The sequence below is a fragment of the Oryctolagus cuniculus genome, chromosome 15, assembly GCF_051225735.1.
Source record: "Oryctolagus cuniculus isolate XC-2025 breed Fujian yellow rabbit chromosome 15, ASM5122573v1, whole genome shotgun sequence".
Taxonomy (NCBI): Eukaryota; Metazoa; Chordata; class Mammalia; order Lagomorpha; family Leporidae; genus Oryctolagus; species Oryctolagus cuniculus.
In genome coordinates this window covers 26351309-26375516 of record NC_142881.1, presented here as the reverse complement: position 1 = coordinate 26375516, position 24208 = coordinate 26351309, and the positions used below count along the sequence as shown (strand labels likewise).

Below are 24208 nucleotides of genomic sequence, written 5' to 3'. Positions count from 1 at the left end.
CCGAAGCCAGGAGCCAGGAGCTTCTTCTGGGTCTCCCACGCTGGTGCAGGGGCCCAAGGACTTGGGCCATCTTCTACTGTTTCCCGGGCCATAGCAGAGAGTTGGATCAGAAGTGGAGCAGCCGGGACCTGAACTGGTGCCCATATGGGATGCTGGCGCTGCAGGCAGTGGCTTTACCCTCTATACCACAGCACTGGCCCCATCTTTTTATTTCTTTTTCTCCTCCCATCCTGTGCCCAGAACAGGCTGAGGTCGATGGGCACCGCATGGAACCCTGGATTCTCCCACCTGAATGAGGGTCCCTGGGAGTCACTGCCAGGCCTCCCCCTCCCAGGCTCTGCAATGCTTGGGTCTGGTTCCCAACCCTAAAGGCTGAAGGACCTGTGGTGGAATGAGAAGACCATGCCAAGATGGCCGCTGGCAATGGAACCTGCCTGGCAACAGGCTGTGATTGGATGGCTTCAGAAACCACATGACAACGGAGCCTGCCTGGCAGCAGGCTGTAATTGGATGGTTTCGGAAACTGCCTTGCAATAGGCTGTGATTGGTGAGGGCATAGACCGCCCCTTGACCGGATTGACTGCCTTGGCTATATAAGCTGCTGTACCAACTGAAATAAATGAGTCTGTGGGCTGCTTGCCTCTGGCCTGCTTTCACTGGACTCCCGGGGTCTTTGTGGTGACTCCGCACCTCTTGCCCCCACTGCTCTCCTCCTCTCAGAACGAATCTACCTCAACAAGGACCCCTTCAGGGTTTATTCAGAAGACCCTAAGTCCTCCAGGAGCCTTGTGTGGTTTGGAGGCCCCTGTTCTGTGCATCATGCACCCCACATTTCTGTCATCATTTAAAACTCCACTATGGCCACCAGCACTGCTGCTTTGAAAAACACTTATTGGGGCCAGTGCTGTGGCGTAGAGGGTGGGGTTGCCGCATGCAGTGCAGGCATCCTATGTGGGCGCCGGTTCAAGTCCCGGCTGCTCCGCTTCCCATCCAGCTCTCTGCTATGGCCTGGGAAAGCAGTGGAAGATGGCCCAAGTGCTTGGGTCCCTGCCCCTGCGTGGGAGACCTGGAGGAAGCTCCTGGCTCCTGGCTTTGGATTGGCGCAGCTCTAGTCATTGCAGCTATTTGGAGAGTGCACCAGTGGATGGAGGACTTTCTTTCTTTCTCTCTCTCTCTTTCTCTCTCTCTCTCTCTCTGCCTCTGCCTCTCTGTGACTCTGCCTTTAAAATAAAATAAATAAATCTTAAAAAAAAAAACCCAAAACCACACTTATTAAGGGGCCAGCATTGTGGCATAATGGGTTAAGCCACAGCCTGTGGACGCCAGCAACCCTTATGGGTGCTGGTTTGAGTCCTGGCTGCTCCACTTCTGATCCAGCTCCCTGATAATATGCCTAGGAAAGCAGCGGAAGATGGCAGAAGTGCTTGGGCTCCTGTACCCCCATGGGAGACCTAGAAGAAGCTTCTGGCTCCTGGCTTCAGATCAGCCCAGCTCTGGCCATTGTGGCTATCTGGGGAGTGAACCAGCGGATGGAAGGTTCTCTCTTTCTGTCTCTCCATCTCTCTCTGTAACTATGCATTTCAAATAAATTAATCTGAAAAAACCAGTTGTTAATGGATTATGAAAGTAGGATATTTTTTGGAACATTCAGGAAAGTATAAAGGAGAAAGAACTCTGACATGCTTAAGGTCACTATTTTAGTGTATTTTTCTGGTGTAATTTTTGTGTTCTTAGAAGTGGTCTTTGTCTCACAGTCAGGACCTCCTTGATCGTGAGGCTAAAGGGCAGTGTGGGGGACAGTATGGAGTGAGCCATGCATCCCGTGAACGTCTCCACCCGATCCCACACATTCAGATGCATTAGCATGTCTCCTGATGCAGAGCCAAGATCTGCAGATTGGAATTCTCGAGTGTCTCTTGTAGACACCCCCTGAGACACGCTCTCCACTTGTCAATTTTGGCTTCTTCAAAGTGGAACAAGAGCCTCAAGCTGCTTATGAATGAAGTTGGGTGCAAAATCCTACACATTTCTCCTGACTGTTTTTCAGTGGCCGTGCCTGCGAATGGGAGGAATGTGACAGTGCTTTCCTAGGGACCAGCCTCAGCGCGTCTTTTCAAAGCGCTCAACTTCATTTACGTCTCAGCCGTTTCTGACTATACAGTGAGATTAAGTACAGGCGTTATTTTGCACCATCATCACTGTGCATCTCAGAACGGCTTTCATTCGGCCGTACGGAAACCCCGTGCCCAGGAAACAGTAGCTGTCGCTTTCCTGCTGCCTCCGGCACCTGGCAACACCAATCTACTTTCTGTGTCGGCTCTGGGCCCCTCAGATAGGTGGAAAGGTACAGGATTTGTCCTTTTGTGACTGGTTTATTTCACGTAGCATAGGGGAAGAGAGAGAGGGAGGGAGAGAGAGGGAGAGGGAGGGCGGGAGGGCGGGAGGGAGAGACTCACATACACTGAAGGGGGGAGAGAGGGAGGAGAAAGAGACTCACATACACTGAGGGAGGAGAGAGAGAGAGAGAGAGAGAGAGACTCACATACACTGAGGGCGGGAGAGAGAGGCTGAGCAGCGAGAGTGCTCCTATCTACTGTTCATCTTTTCTGATGCCTGCAGTGGCCGGGGCTGGGCCAGGCTGAAGCTGGGAGCTGGGAACTCCACCTGAGTCTCCCACATGGGTGTCAGAGACCCAACCATTTGAGCCATCACTGCTGTCTTCCGGGATCTGCATTAGCGAGAAGCTGGAATTGGGAGCTAGGGGCAGGGATTGAATTAGGCACATGATACGGGGTGTAGCATCTTGATTGGGGTCTTAACTGCTAGGCCAAAGCATATATCATCTGCCTCCCTCCCTCCTTTCCTTCCTTCCGTCCTTCCATCCTTCCAGATGTATTTATTTATTTGAAAGAGAAAGAGGGAGGGAGGGAAGGAGGGAAGGAGAGAGAGAGAGAGAGAGAGAGATAGAGAGAGAGAGAGAGAGAGAGAGAAAATATCTTCTATCCGCTGGTTTACTCCCCAGATAGCAATGGCCAGGCCTGGGCCAGGTTGAAGCCAGAAGCCAGAAGCCAGGAGATTCTTCCAGGTCTCCCATGTGAATGGCAGGGGCCCAAACATTTGTGCCATTTCCCACTGCCTTTTCATCCTTCCAGATGTATTTATTTATTTGAAAGAGAAAGAGGGAGGGAGGGAGGGAAGGAAAGAGAGAGAGAGAGAGAGAGAGAGAGAGAGAGAGAGAGAGAATATCTTCTATCCGCTGGTTTACTCCCCAGATAGCAATGGCCAGGCCTGGGCCAGGTTGAAGCCAGAAGCCAGAAGCCAGGAGATTCTTCCAGGTCTCCCATGTGGATGGCAGGGGCCCAAACATTTGTGCCATTTCCCACTGCCTTTTCAAGGTCATCAGCAGGGAGCTGGATTGGAAGTGGAGCAGCCAGGACACAAACCGGCACCCATTTGAGATGCTGCAATGCCACATTTGATAGTTTTATTTTATTTTATTTTATTTTTTTGACAGGCAGAGTTAGACAGTGAGAGAGAGAGACAGAGAGAAAGGTCTTCCTTCCGTTGGTTCACCTCCCAATGGCTGCTACGGCCAGTGCACTGCACCGATCCGAAGCCAGGAGCCAGGTGCTTCCTCCTGGTCCCCAATGCGGGTGCGGTGCCCAGGCACTTGGGCCATCCTCCACTGCACTCCTGGACCACAGAAGAGAGCTAGACTGGAAGAGGAGCAACGAGGACAGAATCTGGCACCCCAGCTTGGACTAGAATCCGGGGTGCCGGTGCCGCAGGCGGAGGATTAGCCCGGCCAGTTTTTGTTTTTTAAGACTTATTTATTTGAGAGGGATGGAGAGAGAGAGAGAGAGAGAGAGAGAGCGAGTGAGCTGAATCTGGGAACTCCATCCAGATCTCCCACATGGGTGGTGGGAACCCAATTACTGGAGCCATCATTGCTGCCTCCCAGTCTGGATGGGCAGGAAGCTGGAATCAGGAGCTGGAGCTGAATGGAACTCAGGTATCCTGATGTGGTGGGTGGGCATCTTAGCTGATGTCGTGGTTTTTTTTTTTTTTTTTTTTTTTTTTTTTAGATTTATCTATTCATTTGAAAGGGTAATGCAGAGAGAAGGAGAGGCAGAGAAAGAGAGGGAGAGGTCTTCCATCCGCCGGCCCACTCCCCAGTTGGCCTCAATGGCTGGAGCTGTGCCGATCCAAAGCCAGGAGCCAGGAGCTTATTCTGGGTTTCCCACGTGGGTACAGGGGCCCAAGTCCATCTTTCACTGCTTTCCCAGGCCATAGCAGAGAGCTGTATTGGAAGTGGAGCAGCTGGGACTCGAACCAGTGCCCATATGGGATGCTGGCACTACAGGTGGTGGCTTTACCTGCTACGCCACAGTGCTGGCCCCAACTGTTGTCTTAACCAGTGGGATAAATGTCTGCCCTAACAGATATTTTTTTTTAAAATCCTTTTAAAAAATGTTATTAAAGGCTAACATATAGCACACTACACCTATTTAACACACTGTGATGTAGTTTGACACACACATACACCTGTAAAACCTTCCATACTGTCAGGGTAGTGGACGTCTCCATCATCTTCAACAGGTTCCTGGCACCTTGAGAAATCCGGGTCCCCTGTTCCTCTGTGTGCTCCCTGACCCCATCCTCAAGTGACCACCCGTCTGCTCTCTGTCACCGTAGCTTCATTTGCCCGTTTTAGAGTCCTGTGGGAACAGCATCAGGCGGCATCTGTTCACTTGCCTCGGGCTTCCTTGTCTCCCTGTGGTTAGTCTGAGATGTTCACGTTGTGCTGTGCATCAGTAGCCTGCTCTACGCATTGCTCAGCGTGTTCTGCGCGTGCCCCCTGACTTGTTTGTTCACTCACCTCTTGATGGACATTTGTGTTGTCTTCAGTTTGGAGCCAGTAGGAATTTAATTGTTACAAGAAGATGGATGTAGCCTGTGCCTGGAGCTGTTTTTCCTTTTCTCTTGGGCTGATACCTAGAGGTGTGGTGGGATGGCTTGGTCAGGTAGTGGGTGTGTGTTCAGCTTTCTCAGGAACTGCTGAAATGTTTTCCAGAAAGGTTGCACCAAGTTACATTTTAAGGCCGGTGATGTGGTGCAGCAGGTTAAGTCGCTACCTGGGATGCCGTATCAGAGCACCAGGTCGAGCTGCAGCTGCTCCACTTCCAATCCAGCTCCCTGCCACTGCTCTTGGGAAGACAGCGGAAGATGGCCCATACTTGGGCCTCTGAACCTATGTGGGGGACTCAGATGGAGTCCTGGCTCTTGGCTTCGGCCTGGCTCAGCCCCAACCATTGCAGCCATTTGGAAGTGAACCGGCAGATGGAAGATCTCTCTGTCTGTCTGTCTGTCTCGCTGTATCTCTGCCTTTCAAATAAATGAAATAAATTTTTTTAAAAGTTATATTTTCACCAGCAGTGTGAGGGTTCTGATTTCTCTAGATTCTTATCAACACTTGGTAGGGGCAGTCATTTTATTTGGCTGTTCTAATGGGTGTATAGTGTTTATTGCATGTGTGTTAGCTTTTATCTCCTTATTGACAAATCACACTGAACATTTTTCCATGTGCTTCCTTGCTGTTCATATATTATCTATTATGGTATGGTGTCTAAGTTTTTGCCCACTATTTCCTATTGGGTTACTTTCTTAGTGTTGGGTTTTAAGAATTTGTATACTTGAGATTCCCTATTAGATATAAACTTTGCAACAATATTCTCCCAGTCCATGGCTTTACTTTTCATTTTCTGAAAAGAGACTTTTGGTACTTCTTGTTTACTATTTTTAAAAATTGCATAGTCTCTTCTGTCATAAACAAGGATAGAGACACCACAGTGGGGCACATAGCTCATCTGCAGGGACCAAAAGGTGGTGACAGGGTCATAAGGGAGACCCCACCAAGTTTAAGGATTCCGTGTGCAGTGGGCATCAACCAGAATGTGCTCCAGAGAGAATGGACTCTGTGTTTACTTAAGGGGGCAACGTGTCCAATGCAAAGGTTGCATGTTCCAGCTTCTCCTGAGGCTTGCTGTGGCCATCTGACTACACTTGAGGCTTGCTGTGGCCATCTGACTACACTTGAGGCTTGCTCTCGCCATCTGACTACAGTTATCACAGAGGATTGATCCCAGGCTGCTGGCAGATACCAAAATCTGTAGCTGCTCAAGTCCTTTATGTAAGTATGATGTTTGCCTAGAACCTGTGCCGTCCTCCTGTGTACTTTCAGCCGTCTCTCACCCAGTACAAGGTAATGGTACCCTGTATTGTTTAGGGAATAATGACAAGGAAGAAAAGCCGTATGTGTTCAGCCTAGATGCAAGCATCACAGGTCTCGTTACATTGCCTGTGCTCAAGTAAATGCTGGCCAGAGGCCGAAGGCTGTGAAGTGCAGGTGTCTGTAGCAGGGTGCCCGTGTGTCACTTCATCTGCGTGGATTCAGCGTTGTGCTTCACTGGCATGGGGCAAATTCTAGTTTTGCTTTTTTGAAATGTTCTGAATTCTCCCCTCCCCCCATTATTTTCAGTCCATGGTTGCTGAATCCCGTGGCTACAGAGGGGCTGACTGTACTTTCCTCCCAATGATATGTGACTTAGAATACATATCCTTTAAATAGGAATAGATAGGGGCCGGTGCTGTGGTGTAGCGGGTAAAGCCGCCGCCTGCAGTGCCTGCATCCCATATGGGTACCGGTTCGAGTCCTGGCTGCTCCTCTTCCAATCCAGCTCTCTGCTATGATCTGGGAAAGCAGAAGATGGCTCAAGTCCTTGGGCCCCTGCACCCACGTGGGAGACGCAGATGAAGCTCCTGGCTCCTGGCTTCGGATCAGTGCAGCTGCGGCCATTATGGCCAATTGGGGAGTGAACCAGCGGATGGAAGACCTCTCTCTCTCTCTCTCTCTCTGCCTCTCCTTCTCTCTCTGTGTAACTCTGATTTCCAAATAAATAAATAAATCTTTAAAAAAAATAAATAGGTGGGGCCAGCGCCGTGGCTTACTTGGTTGGTCCTCCGCCTGCAGTGTTGGAATCCCGTGTGGGCACCGGATTCTGTCCCTGTTGCTCCTCTTCCGGTCCAGCTCTCTGCTGTGGCCCGGGAAGGCAGTGGAGGATGGCCCAAGTGCTTGGGCCCTGCACCCCATGGGAGACCAGGAGGAAGCACCTGGCTCCTGGCTTTGGAACGGTGTAGCTCCAACCATGGCAGCCATTTGGGGGGTGAACCAGCAGAGAGAAGACCTTTCTTTCTGTCTCTCTCTCTCACTGTCTAACTCTGTCAAAATAAATAAATAAATAGGAATAGAAAACTGTCGCTCCCCCTCTTCGTGGAGGAACGACACAGGACCCTGCGCTGTTCTTTCATCTGCTCGGCCCTCCCCGGGTTTGCTGCTGGTTCTTCCCGGGTTGGCTACTATCCCTTCCACCTCCGTGGAAGGGCAGTTCCCCCTGGCCACATTCCCCACTTCCGCAGGGGAGCGGCACTCCGCCGGCCGGCTTTCTCGGGGGCTGCACAGGTGTTCCTTCAGCTAGATGTTCCCCTTAGATGTTCCTGGTGCATGCCGTCTCTCTCCTCCTTTATAGTCCTCCTCCGCCAATCCCAACTCGGCTGCCCACACGCCGAGTATGCTGCTCTCCAATCAGGAGCAAGTCCTACAGTTTATTGGTTGAACTGGAGGCAGCTGTGTAGAAGCTGTTTACTTCTCTCCCAGCGCCATACTGTGGGAGAGCAGATGCATAGAATAAGTCTTAATTCCAGTAACTCAGTCTAGTCCGGTTTGCTCCCCACAGAAAACTAGGTAGTTCCTTTCATTTTGGCTTTGCATCTTCCTTCTGTTTCCTGCCTGGAATGTGGGCAAAGTGGCTGGAGCCTTAGCAGCTTTCTTGGACCTGGAAGCCATCTTGAAGGGTTAGGTGGAATGTGATGAGTGAAGGCTGGGCCTCTGCAGCCATGTCTGGGTGTCTGTAAACCCCCACGTGAGAGAAAGCATCAGTGTGGTTAAAGAGATGTGCTGTTCCTGGTTTTGTTCTGAGTAACCCAGTGCAGCTCCTAGTGGACACAGCTGGTTAACATGGCCGAGGGTGAAGAGGAAGTCAGAGCTGCTTCCATGCTTACGAGAGAAAGTTCTGCTGCCTTTTGTACTTATGTTTCAAATCATTGCTACTGTTTCTTCCCTCATTACCACCGTCTTCATTGCTCACCTTCCTCTTCACCTGATAATGAAGAGGAATAATATTTCATTGTCATAACAGGTTCTCTTCCTGGAGGGAGGGCTATTTGTGTGTACAGCATATCTTGTTAAAGATTCCATTAGGCGGTGAAGGGAGGGGAGGCTGAGGGAGGCTTCGGCATTGAGCAACACCTGTGGAAATGGGCAGAGTTGGCACACAGGGCTAGGGCAACTTCTGTGTCCATTGGGCATGGCCGTGTCAGTCATTTCTGTGCTGTCAGGGTCAGTCTTGCCCCCACATGAAGAAGCCCTCTAGGGATGTATGTGAAACAACAGGGACGATAGGCCGGTGCCGCAGCTCACTAGGCTAATCCTCCACCTGTGGCGCCGGAACCCCGGGGTTCTAGTCCCGGTTGGGGCGCCGGATACTGTCCCCATTGCTCCTCTTCCAGTCCAGCTCTCTGCTGTGGCCCGGGAGTGCAGTGGAGGATGGCCCAAGTGCTTGGGCGCCTGCTCCCGCGTGGAAGACCAGGAGGAACCACCTGGCTCCTGGTTTCGGATCGGTGCAGTGCGCCGGCTGTAGTGGCCATTTTGGGGGTGAAACAATGGAAAGAAGACCTTTCTCTCTGTCTAACTCTGCCTGTCAAAAAAAAAAAAAAAAAAAAAAAAAAAAAAAAAAAAAAAAGAAAGAAAGAAAGAAAGAAACTACAGGGACAGATGCCAGTCGTCTGCCAGGTAGGGCAGGTCTGAGTTAGTAATACCCGGTAAACAAAGGCAGAAGAAATTGTACTTGGCGGTGTAAGAAATAAGAAACTGTTGGGGTGGGCGTTTAGCCTGGCAGTTCAGATGCTGTGTCTCATATTCAAGAGTCTGGATTTGAGTCCTGGCTCCAGCTTGCAATTCCAGCTTCCTGCTCATGCAGGCCCTGGAAGGCAGCAGGTGATGGCCCAGGTAATTGGGTTCCTGTCACTCAAGCTCAAGTGGGAGACCTGGATGGAGTTCCTGGCTTCCAGCTTTGTCCTGGCCCAGCCTGAGCTGCTGTGAGCATTTGGGGCGTGAACTGGCAGATGGGAGCTCTGTCTCTCAAATAATTATAATAATGTAAAGACCTAGGAAACTGTTCTTTGCATAGAGGAATGAATGGTTTGTAGGAAGAATCAGGTGGAGGGTGGAGGGGACTCACAGGGAGGTAGGCCACCTGGGAGGCTCTGATGGTGGTCCAGGCATGAGTGAGGGTCATGTGTTGAGCAGATGTCAAGAGAGGATCACATGTACATACATAGATGGGGACACACCAGGGTGGGGGCAGGGAGAAAACTCTGGGGAAGGCTAGGGGAGCCAATCGGGCCTCAATACAAGTGTGATACTGAGAGGAGAGGGTGAGAGGGGAAGAAGTGTTGCAGAGGGTTTTAGACTGCAGTGCCTTCTGAGAAAATCCTGCAAGGGCCCTGGGTTCTTCAAGCCAGAGCCACTGCCACTGGCTAGAGGAGCCCCATCTCCTCCAGGAAGGGGTATCTTAGTCTCCCTGCTGCACCTGTGCGAAGTGATGCCCTGACAAACGTGAGCCCTGCGTTGGGTCTGCTCCCTGCTCCAGCGGAGCTCATGGCCGGCCCAGTGGCTGAGTGGCTGAGACATGGGAAGGCCACTGCCTTATCTCAGGGCTGTTGGTTGCAGAAGCCAAACGGGGACCTGGATGGGCTTCACCAGGGGCAGGCTGTCCTCAAGAAGAGCCGAACGTGCAGGGTGAGTGGGTGGGGTGGGGCTCCGAGAGAGGTGCTCTCCATCGCTCCCCTCTGCTCTTCCTGGCCTGGCTTCCTCTGGAGGGGAGCGACACGGCCAAGGCATTCCCAGGAATCAGTCTCTGGGGGAAGCAGAGTGACCCCCTCTGCTTCCCTATGAGGAACAAGGAGTCGTTTCTGTGAGGGCTCCCAGCAGACCACCTGCCTGGCAAGGGGTGTGGAACCAGTGCCACTGGCTAGGTGCCCGAGAGCCACCTGGCGAGCTTTGGAACATTCTGGACCCCACCTCAGAGCCTCTCTGTTAGTTGGTGGCTTTATACCCTCCCCAGGTGTTGTCAGTGTACAGCTGGGGTTAAGAGCCACTGCCAACTTGGAAGTCAGCAGCCATGCCCACTGCAGCTGCGCACTAGCTCGGGGCAGTTGGGACAGGTCTCTGGACCACCTGGAGCCCGGTCTCCCCATCTGCAGCCCTGGGGGCTGCCGGTGCTGCCTCCTGCAGTTGCTGGGGATGCCTGGAGAGCTCGCAGGTGTTTGCAGGCTTTGCGGACTGAACCACCAGGCACTGACACCCACGGGCTCTTGCTCATGGTCCTCATTCAATTTGGAGGGAAAAGGTGCTAGGAACAGCCAGGCTGGAGCTTTCTCTTGAGCACAGTTTCCTGTCATTAAAACAGAATCCGAAAGAGGGAAAACGACAGACTGGGAAGCCACAGGCAATGGCACTGCCGCTCCTGTCTTCTTGGAAGGCGTGGGTTTGAAGCGCAGCTATAAATGGTTTATGCGAAACAAGCTGGAGGCACTCATCCCCCTGCTGTTTTAATCCAGGAGAGGATGGGAGGGGACCAGGTGCAGGCTTCCCAACGTCTCCTCCTTGCGGGCCTGGGTGGGTAGTGGGGGCGGCTGGGTGCTCTTGGGCTGCCTGGGGGAAGATGGTCAGATATGGCCTGCACCCTGGCTCCCGTGTTCCAGGGCACACCTGGCTGCCCAGCTTCTTGGCCTTTTCTGTCTGAGAAAGCTCTGGTAGGTGCTGCCCGTGGTGCCAAGGGAACGAGGCGGGGCAGCTCTGGGGCTGTGAGGTCATGGGCCTGCCAGGGACTCTCTCCCCTTTGAATCCCACTGGACCCACAGGGACCCGGGGCCTCATGGCTGGGAGGGTGACCTCAGGGCTGAGGCCTGGAGAGGAGCAGATATGGGCACAGTAGAGCTGCTGGCCCCAGCCTGTCTTGTCCCCGCCTCCTCGCCTGCCTGCCTGCCTTCACACCAGACAGCGTCCACCAGGGTAGGTGCTGGGGATGCAGAGGTCTGTCCTCGGGTAGCTCCCAGCATGGGAAGGGGCTCTTGCCACTGCTGCAGGGCTGGGGCAGCACAAGGGGCTGGGCATGGTGTGGAAGGAAGAGGCAGGCGTCTCTTCTGCCCTGCAGTGTGGGTGATCGCAGACGAAAGACCCCTCTGAGCTGAGGAATGAAGGTCAAGTCGGAGTTTTTGAGTGACCAGTGAGGGCGGGAGGGCATTCCAGGTAGAGTGACAGTGTTCAGAGCCATGGACACATGAGCTGTGGCCATCGTCCAGGGCACATAGTTCCTGTGCATGAGGTGGGGGGGAAGTCATGGGAGGGGAAGCCAGACATGTGGGTTGGGACCCCACACACCTTGAATGCTCCCTGCAGGTATGTGGGAGTCACTGAGCTGGGCAGTGCCCCAGCCGCATTGATCAGGCAGGAAGGTTGGTTCAGAACAGGAGCAGGTGGGGTAAAACTGCAACCATGCCGTCAGCCCCAGCCTCTGCTCTTCCCTCCGTCCCTGGTCCTCTGAAGAGGGGATGGAGGTGGGGGGGTTATCCAAATCAGGATGGTGCTGGTGGGCGGAGCCATAGCAGAAGCTGGGGGATGGGAGGAGGGCGGGCTTGAGAGGGACACAGTGACCACTTAGATGAGGACATCAGGTTGACACCAGACTCTTGCCTGGGCCGTAGAAGCCAAAGGGTGATGCAGGCTGGGGAACCCTGGTGCGTTGGCTAAGGTCTGGAGGAGGGCGGAGAGACAGTGGGAGAGGGCGGAGGTGAGTGGGGGCTGCTGCTCTGGGCCTTCCGGGCTTCTCCAGGGCGGCCCCGAGTTCTCCTCGGGGAACTCTGGTTCTAGGCTACAGAGGAATGAGTCCAGTGCCCCCATTTTCCAGATGTGAAAAGTGCAGCCCTGAGAAGGACCCCACTCGCCCAAGGTCACAGGGTGGGTTCTGACAGGCAGTGTGTGGCCGGGAAAGTGGACCCCAGAGTCTCACAACATGGTTCTCCTCTTTGACAGGGAAGTGGGTTTAGCCAAGCAGGTTTGAGGCTGTGAGGGGAGGGGCGTTTGTTTTAGACAGGGAGGGGTCCTGTTTGCCTCTGGGTGGGGCTCAAAGCAGGAGCTGCCTTAGCCAATACCCTGGAGCCCTCCCTCCACCAGGGACCAGGAGGAGGCTTGGAGGCCATAAAAGGGGCCCCTGCCAGACCCTCCCACCCCTTCTCTGAATTTTGCTGCTGCCTCAGGGCTTGCAGGGAACCCAGGGGTCCTGGATCCTAGGGAGGACTTTGTCATTAGACTGGGGTGCTAGGGCCTTGACCCCAGCCCCAGAGCTGGAGGGGGTGGGGCGAGGCTTCTTGTATGGGGCAGGAGCCTGGGCTGTTGCTGGGGTGAGTAGGGAGGGGAGTAGGGGAAGGGGCAGGTTGGGAGCTAGGGCAGCCTCCCCGGGGACCAGCTCCAGGGAAGAAAATGGTTCCTGTCGCTGCTTTCCCCAGGACCACTGTCCTGCCTGCTGCCTTCACCTGCCACAGTGAGCTCTGGCTCCAAAGAGAAGGTGGCCAGCACACAGCTGGCCACACGTGCCTGGTCCAGGCCACTGGTGGCTAGGAGGCTGCTGTGGGGCTGTGAAAGGTGAGACTGTCTGGGGTTCCGATCAGGGCTCCGGTTGGGGATGGAGTAGCAGGGAGCAGGGTTTCCTGGTGGGCTCGATGGGGACACAGCCAGCGAGCAGCCTCTCTCTGCTCCCGGTGCCCCTGTGCTGGGGCCTGCCTTTGGCTCTGCAGCTAGTGTGGCTGGTGTCTTCTGTGCCCCTGGGGGTGGACACAGAGCTGGCACATTTCAGAGGCTGGGTCCCAGGTGGCCTGTCACTTTGCTGTGTGAGCACAGAAGCCCCCGTTTCAGAGCCAAGCCAAGCCCCCTCAGTGTCTTCACACAGTGTGTTTGGGTTTATGTGAGAGAGTTGTTGCCCCTGCATCAGCTCCCTTTCCCCCTTGGACACGTGCGTGGTGCTGAAGCTCAGAGGCCCTTTTGCCACCAGAGTGCGAATGGACCCAGAGCCTGGCTTGGGCAAGGACTGTAGGTGGGGAGCTTGGATGCGTAGCAGGGACCCTGGTAGGACAGCACAGTGAGTGCAGGCACTCACAGCCAGAGTTCAGAGCTGGTTACTGTGGGCATCAGCAGACTTGACCGTGTGCCCCGGCTGCCCCTGGTGCCCTCCCGTCGACGCTGTTTGCTCAACCCCAGGGGCAGCAGTGGCCAAAGCCCTGGAGCCTGTAGCCTGCAGCCTGGCTTCTGGTCCAGCCCTGGCCCTGCCCTGCATTGGCAGGTTCATCAGCACCTTCTTGAGCTTCCAGTTTTTTCCTTCCTTCAAAGGGGTGGGCATCTGGCCTGCAGTACCTGATAGGGTACTTTGGCAAGGCCAGTACAGTATTTTGTAGCCTTTCAGAGCTGGGTCATTCTGAGAGGCCACGTGGCAGATGTCTGGGGGTATGGGATTAGCTGAGTATTAGCCAGGTGACCTGGACCAGTATTCTGTGTCTCCAAGGAGGTGCGGAGTTTCTGGGGATGCCCTCCCACTCTGGGGGCCCAAAGCAGCTGTTTCAAGATGCTTGTGGCAGACCTGTCTCAGTTGACCTGGGCGCTTCTTTGTCTTAACCCCTCCTTGACTTTTACAGGAGGAAGAGGTGCTGGGGTCCCTACTGATGGGGTTGAGGTCCTTCCTGGGAGCCAAGTTGGTGAGCACTGTGGACTGGGGAGACAGTGAGGACCCACACAGGGAGTGGGGGTGCTATAAAGATCTGCAGGGCAGAAGGCCCAGGCAGCTGGTAGAGCTCTGGGCTGACTGACTCAGACCCAGGCCCAGTTTGGCCATTTCCCTGCTTCCTCCTGGGTCAGGCGGGGAAGCAGCAGCCCCGTCATACACACACATAGCCCCTCCTCCCATTCCACGCTGTCCTGAGGACAGCTCACTGCGTCCTGCAACAGCCCGGGGAGGAAGACTGTTTTCATGAACCCTGTGTTTGAGAAGAGGAAACAGACACCCAGGTGGTAATTGGGCTGAGATTTGAACCCTGGCAGCCTCACTCCAGAGTCTGCTTCCAGCCGTGCTGTGAAGCCCCCAGTGTAGACAACACTCTAAATGGCACAGTGACAGGTGGTTGGTGTTGTCAAACCATAGGGATCTGTTTGCCAGTGGACCTTCCGGGAGTGCTCCCACCCAAGGCCTGGGCCCCGTGGGGTGGTCCTGCACTGTCAGTCCATCTACCAGTGATGCTCAGTGTTTCAGCCCAAAGGTTGGAACGGGAGACTCCACAGATGGCCGGGGCCAGGGCCCAGGAGCAGGCATGAAAATCTGCATCAGCCTGTCCAGTGCTCTGCCTTCCCCTGTGAGCCAGCTCTGCGTGGGAGGCAGGAAGCGGACTCCTCGGGAGGGGCAGGGTGGGCTGCAGAGGCCCAGGGGGGTGTCCCTCCCAGCCTTGGGGTGGCTTCAGCTGGCTGGGGGCCTGGCGCTGGAAACGGTGGGCATTGGGAGTTCTGGCTGAGCCATGGGCCTGAAGGTGCGAGTGGGCATGCACGCCATTTGCATGTGTGTTCCTGGTGGGGGAGGGGTGTCTGCCCAAAGAAGAGGATTTAGCCTCCTGCCATCAGCGGCCAGCTTTTCTCATGATCCAGGCAGGCCCAGGAGGGATCAGTCGATTCGTTTTCATATCTCTGACAGGTGAGGCTCACGTCTTGCTGCAGCACATGGGTCTCCCCATCTCTCTGCCTCTCTCCCCCCATAAGTGTCGCATTGACCTTCCTCCCTTCCCCAGCCAGGTTATACTGAGGGAGCAGATCTTAGGAAAGCAGACCCTGGTCGTTCGTCACTGTCTCTGGCACAAGGGTTCACTTCAAGTTTAAGATTCCTTCTCCTGCTCTAAGGCAGGATGCCTACCAGGTGACAAGGGGCCATGTTTAATCCCCTTCCTTAGGAGAACTGGGCTCCCTGTGCCATGTATTTGCATATACAGCATGCATGCAAAAACACATGGGCAACTTAGAGTGGTGCCTGGGGCAGGCTCAGTGCTTGTTAAAGCAGGTCCTCCATGTCTCCTCCTCCGAGTAGCTTAGATCCTCAGTGCCACAGTCATTTCCTGCACCCGGAGTCATTGCTCTCCAGCTTCTGCTTGGGCTCCTGAATCCTCTGGGCCTCCGAGCAGTTGCCTGGCCGCGTTCAGCCCTCCCGCCCGCCTGTGTTGTGTTATCACCATGTTCCAGGAGAGGTGGCCGAGGCCCCGATAGCTCAGCGGATTGCCTGGTCACATGGCCATAGCACTGACCTGTCTGACCTCTAGACCAGAGCTCCCAACAGCCCCTGGGGTGCGGGGGGTGGGGGAAGGCAGATCCATCCACCCTTCCTGGCAGGTGACAGAGATCTTATCACAGGCAAATGTTTGCTTCCAGCTGGGGGCTCTATGGGTGTGGGCTGGCACACTCTGTCTTGCGAATAGAAGCCTGCGTTCTTCCTTGTGCGCTTCTCTCTGCTTGGCATGGACAGGGACCCCTCTGTCTAGTCCAGGCTGGCCAGGCTGGCCCTGAAGCCCAGAACTGGGGAGCAGGAGCAGGTGTGTTTGTGTTTCCGGAGGGTCCAAGAAAGGGCTACTTGGCAATGGGCCAGCGGTGGGAGGGACGCCCAACTTCGGTCTGTTTTCTCAGATTCCCTTTCAGTCTCCACCCCCGCCTGTGCACCTGTTGTGTTCCCGTCATCCCGGGCGGCTGGCAGCTGTCAGCGCGGGGCACCTGTCCCAACCCCAGAGGACGCCCTCTGGGCTCCTTGGCTCAGGTTTCTCTGCAGCACTCAGCTCTGTCTCCCTCTTGGTCCTGGTGGCTTTCTGTCCTTCTGTCCTCACCTCCATCTGCTGCACTGTCTTCAAACTCCACGCTGCAGTGCCACTCCTGTGCTGGCTCCGGGCATGGGAGGAGGCCGTGTTCCCTGCTCCTCTCTCTCAGGCCCCGCTTACTGTGGTAAGGAGGATGGCCTGGCAGGTCGTCCTTAAGCCCCAAATGCCAGGTGACTCATCAGCTCTATCAAATTGTCTCTTGTTCTTGATGGAAAAAACCCCATGGCAGCCAGGAGCTGCCTCCCAGCTCCTCCCACCAGGGCCACGCCCCTCCCTGACTTACCCCCAGGGCCAACAGTCACTTCCGCCTCCTCCATGCCCTGTGCAGCTTTGTCTTCTCCCCTGCTGATGCCCTGACCTGGATGTCCCACTAAACCTAGGGCCAGCAGACATTCATCTTGCGCTCGAGGCCTCTTTGTCCTTCACCCACTATGGAGTCTCAAGGCTGTCTCTAACGTACTAGGTCTTCATGGCTACATCTACAAAATGGGCACAGGACTTGCCTGCCTGATGGCAGGGCTGGACCCAGTGTTCTGAGGAGGCTCTTCCATCTGAGAGGCCTGCGGGCTGTAATTTGGATGGTTCCCGTTGTTCAGTGAGTTTGTCCCATGTTCTCCCCTGCAGTTGCTAGAAGGCAGATATAGGCAGGGCCTTGGAGGACACAGATGAGAAAGGACTCAGTGAGCAGAGAGCCGGGTAGGGTAACCCACCATGAAAACCCAGCTGGCGCCCCGGAGGGAAGAGGAGCTGGCAGACAGGCACTGGGAAAGAGGGGGATGGCGGGAGAGCAGGGATGGCCATGGTGGCAGGGAGGGTCTTGGGAGAGCCCAGGCGGCTGCACTTCCCTGAATGGGGCCAGAGGCTGCTAGGGCAGCGAAGGAAGGGCAGTTTACTGAAGACCAGCTGGGAATTCTGCCAGAGCTGGGAGCCCCCGGGGCATGCCCAGCCCTGCTTCCTGCCTGTGGGATTCCATGTCCAAAGTCCCTGCTCGGGTACCGGATGGATCTGCCTGCCCCAAGACGTCTCCGAGACGCTGGCATCACTATGTCTGTCTGGACCACGTGCTAGCAAACAAAAGTCCACGTGGCTCTGCTGCCACATGACCCCTTCTGATTCTTTAAGAAGGTCCAATGTCCCCTTGTCTTCGCTTTCCCGAGCCGGAGGAGCCTCTTCCTTTTGACCTTTTCTGGTTAAAGCTTGAGTTTTCACATCCAGCCCATTTTCCCTTCACTGTAACCTCTTCTGAGCCTCAGTTATACAGGCTGTGGCCTGGGATGATTCTGTCTCTTGAAAGGATGTTGTGGGGCCAGCTGAAACCACCCATGGGAAACACCTGACATGGTGTGTGGCGCATAGTAAGTGTTTGGTAGATGGTAGCATCTGTGGCCGCCTCCGTAGATTTGCTTATAGCTCTGCACTTCCCTGTCACAGCCTTTCCAAAGTGTGGCTATAGATGGGCGCCCGGAGGCCGTGTAGCCCTACCATTCCTGGGTCCCCATGGCCCTGCCAGCACCCGGGATCGCCTGTTCCCTTGTTCATCTCCCCTGTTTTGCCAGAGGCTTCTGCACGGCCAATGGTGGGTTTTGCTCACCACGTGGTCTGCAGTCGGTGCTCAGTGAATGCCGGCTGAACGGATTAGAGAATGACCGGTGGAGGCCATGGCGCTCTCACCCCATTTTGTAACTGAATCCTTTGATCAGTGAGGTTTTCCATCATGCCTTAGTGGCGACAACAGAGAAGCAGAGAAGCTGTGGCTCCACCCTGGAGAAGGGGTGCCGCCCCCCCCCCACCCTGCAGAGGCCCTGGACATTGCCCTGGGGAAGTGGTGGGAAGAGGAAGCCTCAGACACAGGCCGCTGCCACTTCCTGTTGAAAATGGGGAAGCAGAGTGTGGGAAACAGGACGCAGGCCAGTCTGCTGGAAAACCCCTGGGGCATTGGCACCATGAAGTTCCCGATGGGCGCCCGGCTGCTCCCAGTTCTCTGTTCTGTTCTTGCTCAGGTGGCTGTAGGGAGGGCTGCTGCCCACCGGAAGGACCCCTGGCTCAGGGACCCCCAACCTGCTCCATCCCTGCGGGGTCCCCACTCAGCTACTTTCCCACGGTGCTGTTTCTGGAGAATGACTTGCACCTAGTTCTGCGCGTGCAAGCTGTGTTCTGAGCGTCTGCTCCTGGGGCATGATGGGGAGCAAGGGCAAAGCAGGAGCAGGCCCAGCATTGCCAGATGCCATGTCTTTTATTTTTCCCCTAAGATTTATTTATTCATTTTGGGAGAGAGAGAGAGATATCTCCTATCTGCTGGTTCACTCCCCAGATGGTTGTAGTGGCCAATGCTGGGCCAGGCTGAATCCAGGAGCCAGAATCTTCATCCTGGTCTCTCACATGGGTGGCAGGCATCCAAACACCTAGGCCATCTTCTGCTGCTTTTCTCAGGCCATTAGCAGGGAGCTGGATTGGAAGTGGAGCAGCTGGGACTTGAACCAGAGCCCATATGGGATGCTTGTGCTACAGGCGGTAGCTTTACCCACTACGCCATGGCATCGGCCCCCTGGATGCCACTTTCTCCCTCACACCTCTTGCCTCGCTCATGCCTGCTGCACATCATGGGGGAAGAGGGGCCTCTCTGAGATGCTGGGCTGGCATTGTCTCCCTGCTGAAGCCTGTCCGGCGTGCCCTGTTGCTGTCAGGAAGTGGCTGGGTTCTTTCCCACCATCCCTGAGAGCCCCCCTCGAGGCCCACCTTACTTTGCCACAGAACACTTCTCTAGCCTGCACCCACTGCCCCTGCTGCAGCCGTACCTGGCATGGGCCTCTGTGTTCCATACTGGGTTCCCTCCCACAGGGCCTCTGCCCATGTTGTACTCACTCTCTTCCCTACCCTGCCTCCATAACACATGGCCTTCACCTTCAGATCTTATCTTCACATTGCTTTTTAAGAAAGCCTGTGCTAAGTCCCCTGGAACTTTGCTCCTTCCTTTGAAAGATTTATTTATTTATTTGAAAGGCAGAGTTACAGAGAGGCAGAGAGGGAGGGAGGGAGGGAGAGAGGAGAGAGAGAGAGAGAGATCGTCCATATGCTAGTTCACTTCCCAGATGGCCGCAACAGCCGGAGCTGCGCTGATCTGAAGCTAAGAGCCAGGAGCTTCTTCCAGGTCTCCCATGTGGGTGTAGGGGCCCAAGAAAACCATAGCAGAGAGCTGGGTCAGAAGTGTAGCAGTGGGACTTGAACTGGTGCCCATATGGGATGCCAGCACTGCAGGTGGCTGCTTTACCTGCTACGCTACAGCACCGGCCCTGCTCCTTCCTTTTAGAATGCTTTTCTTGGGCCAAGGTTGTATTTCTTAGTGAGGCTACTTGAGAAGCGTCTATTTCCCTCTGAACTGGGAGCCCACAAGAGCCAGGATCTGTTTATTGTGGGTCACCATCGCATGCACCATGTCTTTCTTAGTGGCTGACACATAGCATGTGCCCAGTAAGTGTAGGTTGAGTTAAATTGTTGATATGTACCCAGGAGAAGTTGGGCTAAGCCAAGAGGCCCAGCAGACATGGGATGGGAGAGGCAGAGCTCAGGGGCTCAAAGCACAGGAATTGCTCTTTGCCTAGGATTCTTGGAAGGTTTCCTGGAAAAGAAATTTCTAGTACTGAGTTGATGGGGAAAAGGCAGGAACCAAGGGGAGAGGGAGGCTGGGCTGTGGGAAGACCAGGTTGGCCATGTGCAAGGGCTCAGCCAGTTTGTTAAAAGGCAGGCAGGACTAGAGGGTAACTTACCCTACACTGCAGAAACAGTCTCCAAAGTAGTTTCTTTTTGCCTCAGTTTCCTCAAATGTTTATAAAAATAAACCCATCTCAGGACTAGCACTGTGGCACAGAGGTTTTAAGCTGCTGCCTGCAGTGCCGGCATTCCATATGGGCACTGGTTCAAGTTCCAGCTGCTGCACTTCCCATCCAGCTCCCTGCTGATGCATCTGGGAAAGCAACAGAAGATGCACCAAATACCTGAGCCTCTGTACCCACGTGGGAGACCCAGATGAAGCTTTTGGCTCCTGCCTTCGGCCCGGCCCAGCCCTGGCCTTTGCGGCCATTTGGGGAGTAAACTGGTAAATGGAAGATCTCTCTGTCTCTCTGCCTTTCCCTCTCCCACACTCTCTGCAATTCTGCTTTCAAATAAATAAATAAATCTTTAAAAAACAATAAAAAAAGCCTCATCTCAGGGTTATTGTGAGGCTTGGAAAGTTAATATGCATAGCAGGCTTAAACTAGTGCATACAGTGAGGTCTTCTAAGGGTTTGCTACTGTTAGGATCACGAGGAATTTGGCTTCCTTCCCCCCCAGCAGGAGTTCGGTGTGTGTGTGCCAGGGAGTATGTGTGAAGGTGGATGTGTGACTGTGCTGCCACGGGCATGCGTGTGCCTGTGGCACGGAGTGTGGCAGCTTCCCCTGTGAGAAGTCTCCAGCCTGCCTGTGGCTTTGGGCTGGTGACCCCGGGTCAGGTCCCGGCATCCCTCCCCTCACAGGGGGGTCCTGAGCTGAGGGCTGAGCGCCTGGCATGGGCCTCTGGGTTCCATCTGATGTGGACCAGCCCCTTCCCTGGGCCTCAGCCCTCTGCTTTCCCAGCTGCACCCCCGGCCCTGAGAAGAAGGGCTGGGGCCAGGCCGGGGCCTGGGAGCCGAGAGCTGCCCTGTCGTCCTGGGAGAGGAGGCCCCTGTCCTGCGATGGAGGTGAGGCTGTCCCACAGACCAGGAGCTGAGTCCTGGCTCTGCCTCTGGCCTGCTGGGTCACCTCAGGCAGGAGCCTTAGCCTCTCAGAAGCTGTTCTGTTTCTGTAAAACAGGTCCAGTGGTGGCTGCTGCCACCCAGAATATGAACCGATGGTGCACACTGTGCCTCCTTCAGGAAGTGCTCGGTGCCCAGGGCTGCTCTCTCGGTGTTGCTGGGTGTGTACCACGGTGGTGCCTGTGAGTGTTGGAGGGCCTGGGTACGGCAGTGCCTGTGTGACACGGATAGGTCTCTGTACGTCAGAGGGCACATGCATGTGTGTGCTAGCGGGATGCTTTGGTGTGAGGGTCAAAGTCTGGATTCTGTGCCAGATCTCCTGGGTTTGCATCCTAACCTTGCTGCCTTCCATGTGAGTGACCTCTCTCAGTCTCAGTTTTCCCCCAGTAACCATCAAGGTACCAGTGGGTAACAGCAGGAGCACTGAGCTCCTCACGCAGCCTGCAGGGCCGCAGCAGGGAATTTTGTAAAACACTTGGGATCCAGCCGGAAGAAGACAGAAGCACCCTAGCCCTGTGTTAATGAGCTGCTCTAGCTTCAGTGTGAACCCCTGGAGGTCAGGGACAAGGGCTGTCCTGGGCGCCTAGTCCAGCCCCTGCAAGTGTTAGGGGCGGGCTGGAGGTGAAGCCTGTGTGGGGGTCCTGCGTGGGTGGCACGGTGTGTCCCCGTGCACCTGGGCTGGGCTTGTGCCTGTGATGGGAGTGTGTGCGCCGGGCTGGGGCATCTCCAGCGCGCTCGGAGCTGGGCTATTTCAGGAAGCCTCCAGTCTCCTCCTCCTTATGTAAATAAACATGACAGATCCTCGCCTGGACCGCGCGGGAGGCGGGGGCGGCCGGGAGGGGCGGCGCGGGCGCGGCGGCGGCCAGCAGGGCCGAGGGCTGCGCTGGCTGTGTGGCCGCCCGCGGGCGGGAGGGAGCGCGTGGGCCCTGCCATGCCGGCCGGCCGCGGGGGCGGAGAGGGCGGAGGAGGAGGGGAGCTGGCGGCCAGCACCGCTCGGTGACGAGGCCGGCGGCCCGAGGGAGGTGGCCGTGCTGCCGCGATGGGGGGACAGATCACCCGGAACACCCTCCACGGTAAGGCCCGGCTGATGCCCCGGGGGGCCACCCACCCTCCCAGCCTGGGAGCCACCTGGGGAGGCTGGGGTGGAGGGAAGCTGAGGTTAAGGGTCTGGTCACCCCCTTTTGCTCCATGGAGAGTTCTGGGGCCCCTTGAGGGGTGCATTTGGGTGGTAGGCACTGGGGTGGGGAAAGCAAGGGGTGCTGGGGAGAGCAGGAAGAGGGTGACAGTGAGTGGGGTTCTGGCAGCTGAGGCTCCCCCAGAGTCCCTTTGCCCACCGGGCAGGTGCTGCCAGCCTCAGGAGGGTGTGAGGTTGTGGGTGTCCCTACCTGCCTCTCCCGGGGGGTTTGGGTGAGGGCAGTTAGCAGGGGCTGATGGTGGGCCCTGGAGGAGGGCTGTGTGTGTGACGGAGCTGGGGGCGATGGAGGTGTTTGTGGGTGTGTACCTGTGCTGGCTGGTGCTGAAGCACACCCGTGTGCAAGTGAGAGCCCTACAGTGCCCGACCTCCCTTCCCGAAGTGTGGGCTCTGAGTGGGAGGCCATGAACTTCTGACTTCTGGAGATCACATCCACAGTCAGACCCGGGTGGCTGGGAAAGGGGTGGGGTGTGGGGGTGGGCTTGCTGGCTTCCCTTTTGCAAGGCATCTGTTTGCCCCTGAGTCTGTCAGTCCTTGCCCCTGGCTCCAGGGCTGTGGTCTTGGGAGCAACATGGCCGGTGTTGTGGCACCAGACCCAGCAAAGGGGGGGCCTTCCTCAGGACTTGTTTGTCTAGCCGGAGACCTGGGGCTCCTTTACAAATTGGCACAGGCTCAGCCCGGGGAGTCCCTGCTCCGCTCCTCCTTGTGCAGGGCCCTTGGAGGTGGGCAGCCTCTGTCTGCTCAGTCTACAGGGCACTGAGGGACCTGGGAGAGGCCCAGGCAGGGCAGAGGGTGGGGGCAGAGCGCGTGGGAAGCCCTGGCTGGCAATGGCGACCAGGTGCCTTTCCCTTTCCAGCTCAGGATCTTGGGAGTGTAATTTCTAATTAAAACAGAAAAAGGCAGGGAAAGACATGGGAAAGGCAAATCATTGGCTCTCTTAAAAGGAAATGAATTTTGTCCTAGGCCTGGAGGGCCAAGTGACAGATGGAGGGCCTTGGAAGACACATAATCCGCAGCCAGCCAGGGCAGTGCCAGTGGCCTGGGCTTGGCCTGAGACTGGGGTGGGGCTGACCTGAGCCTGGCCCTGCGTGTCAGTTGGGTGGGGGCTCTTTCTGGGGTGTGCTGGGGGGCGCGCTGGCTCCTGTGGGCTTTGGAGCTGACTGGCATTTTCCACTGGAGTCAGCCTTGGACAAGCCCATGCCCTCAGAGCAGGTTCAGGACACGACACAGTGCGCTGTACTCTGGCTCCCGTGGAGCATGAGGACCCTGAGACCCTGAGACCACCCAGGGAGTTATGAGGGCAAGGGGCTTCCGGAGCTTCAGCTTCGTCTTCTTACCTGTCCATGGGGCTGATTCTAGCGCCCTCCTGCTAAGGTTGCTGGGAGAATTATCTGAACCTTGTGAATGGAGAACTTAATGTGGCAGACATCAGGGGCGCCTGGGGCCAAATTCTTTCTCCTGTATGTTTGCCCCATGTCGCCAGGACAGGACAGGGGTGTAGCATTGGGTGGGCATCCAGGCCGCGTGGCTGTGAGCGCTAATCAAATGCCCCATGTGCCTAATCCCCTACCCCATCCCCCAGGTGGAGCTGTTGCTAAGTTGGTCCTGGCTGCTCTGTCAGCCCGCTGTCCTCAGGAGCTGGGTGAGGAGGGGGACTGCCGGTGCCCACACAGCTCCCAGCTGGAACCGCGCGTGCTCATCCTCACGCGGCAACATCCTGTGTGCCCACACCTGTCCACATAGGCTGGCCGACCCCAGGGCCCTGGTTCCACAGGGCTTTGCTGCTGCCTACGGGTGCTTGCAGCCCGCGTGGACTCCTGGGCCTTGACTGCGTCCTCCGTGGAGGCCTGAGGCTTCTGCTTTGTTTCAGGCCAAAGATTTTGGATGGTTGGCGTACAGCAAGGCCGGGCGGTGACGGTGACTGGTGTGGACACTGTGTGTGGGGTGGGGTTCAGCCCGTGGTGTGTTTGTGGACATGTTTTGGCTGTCCATGTTTCTGGTCCATACCTGTGTGAAGGCCACCTTCTCATGTGGGAGGAGCCATGTTTGGAGTCCTCTGTGCCTGTGGCATGCCTGTTGTGCCCATGTGTATGTCTCTGTGTGTGAGGTCTATGTGTGTATCTGTGCATGTGACATGTGTTGTATGTGTGTTTATATCTGTGTATGTGGTCTATGTATAT

The 24208-nt window shown here is 55.8% G+C and overlaps 1 protein-coding gene across 4 annotated transcripts in view; it reads left to right on the top strand.

Annotated features, from left to right (window-relative positions):
• The window catches only part of NEURL1 (neuralized E3 ubiquitin protein ligase 1), a 77581-nt gene that overhangs the window by 24660 nt on the left and 28713 nt on the right, over positions 1 to 24208 (top strand). For 2 of the 4 annotated variants that reach the window (XM_089314358.1, XM_070057277.1), the window contains exon 1: positions 21666 to 21909. The exons of the other annotated variants lie outside the window; for them this stretch is intronic. In XM_089314358.1, coding sequence (XP_089170484.1) covers positions 21876 to 21909 — 34 coding nt within the window. In that variant the 5' untranslated portion in view covers positions 21666 to 21875. Of the gene's footprint in view, positions 1 to 21665; positions 21910 to 24208 lie in introns of those variants that run through there. 4 annotated transcript variants of the gene reach the window in all.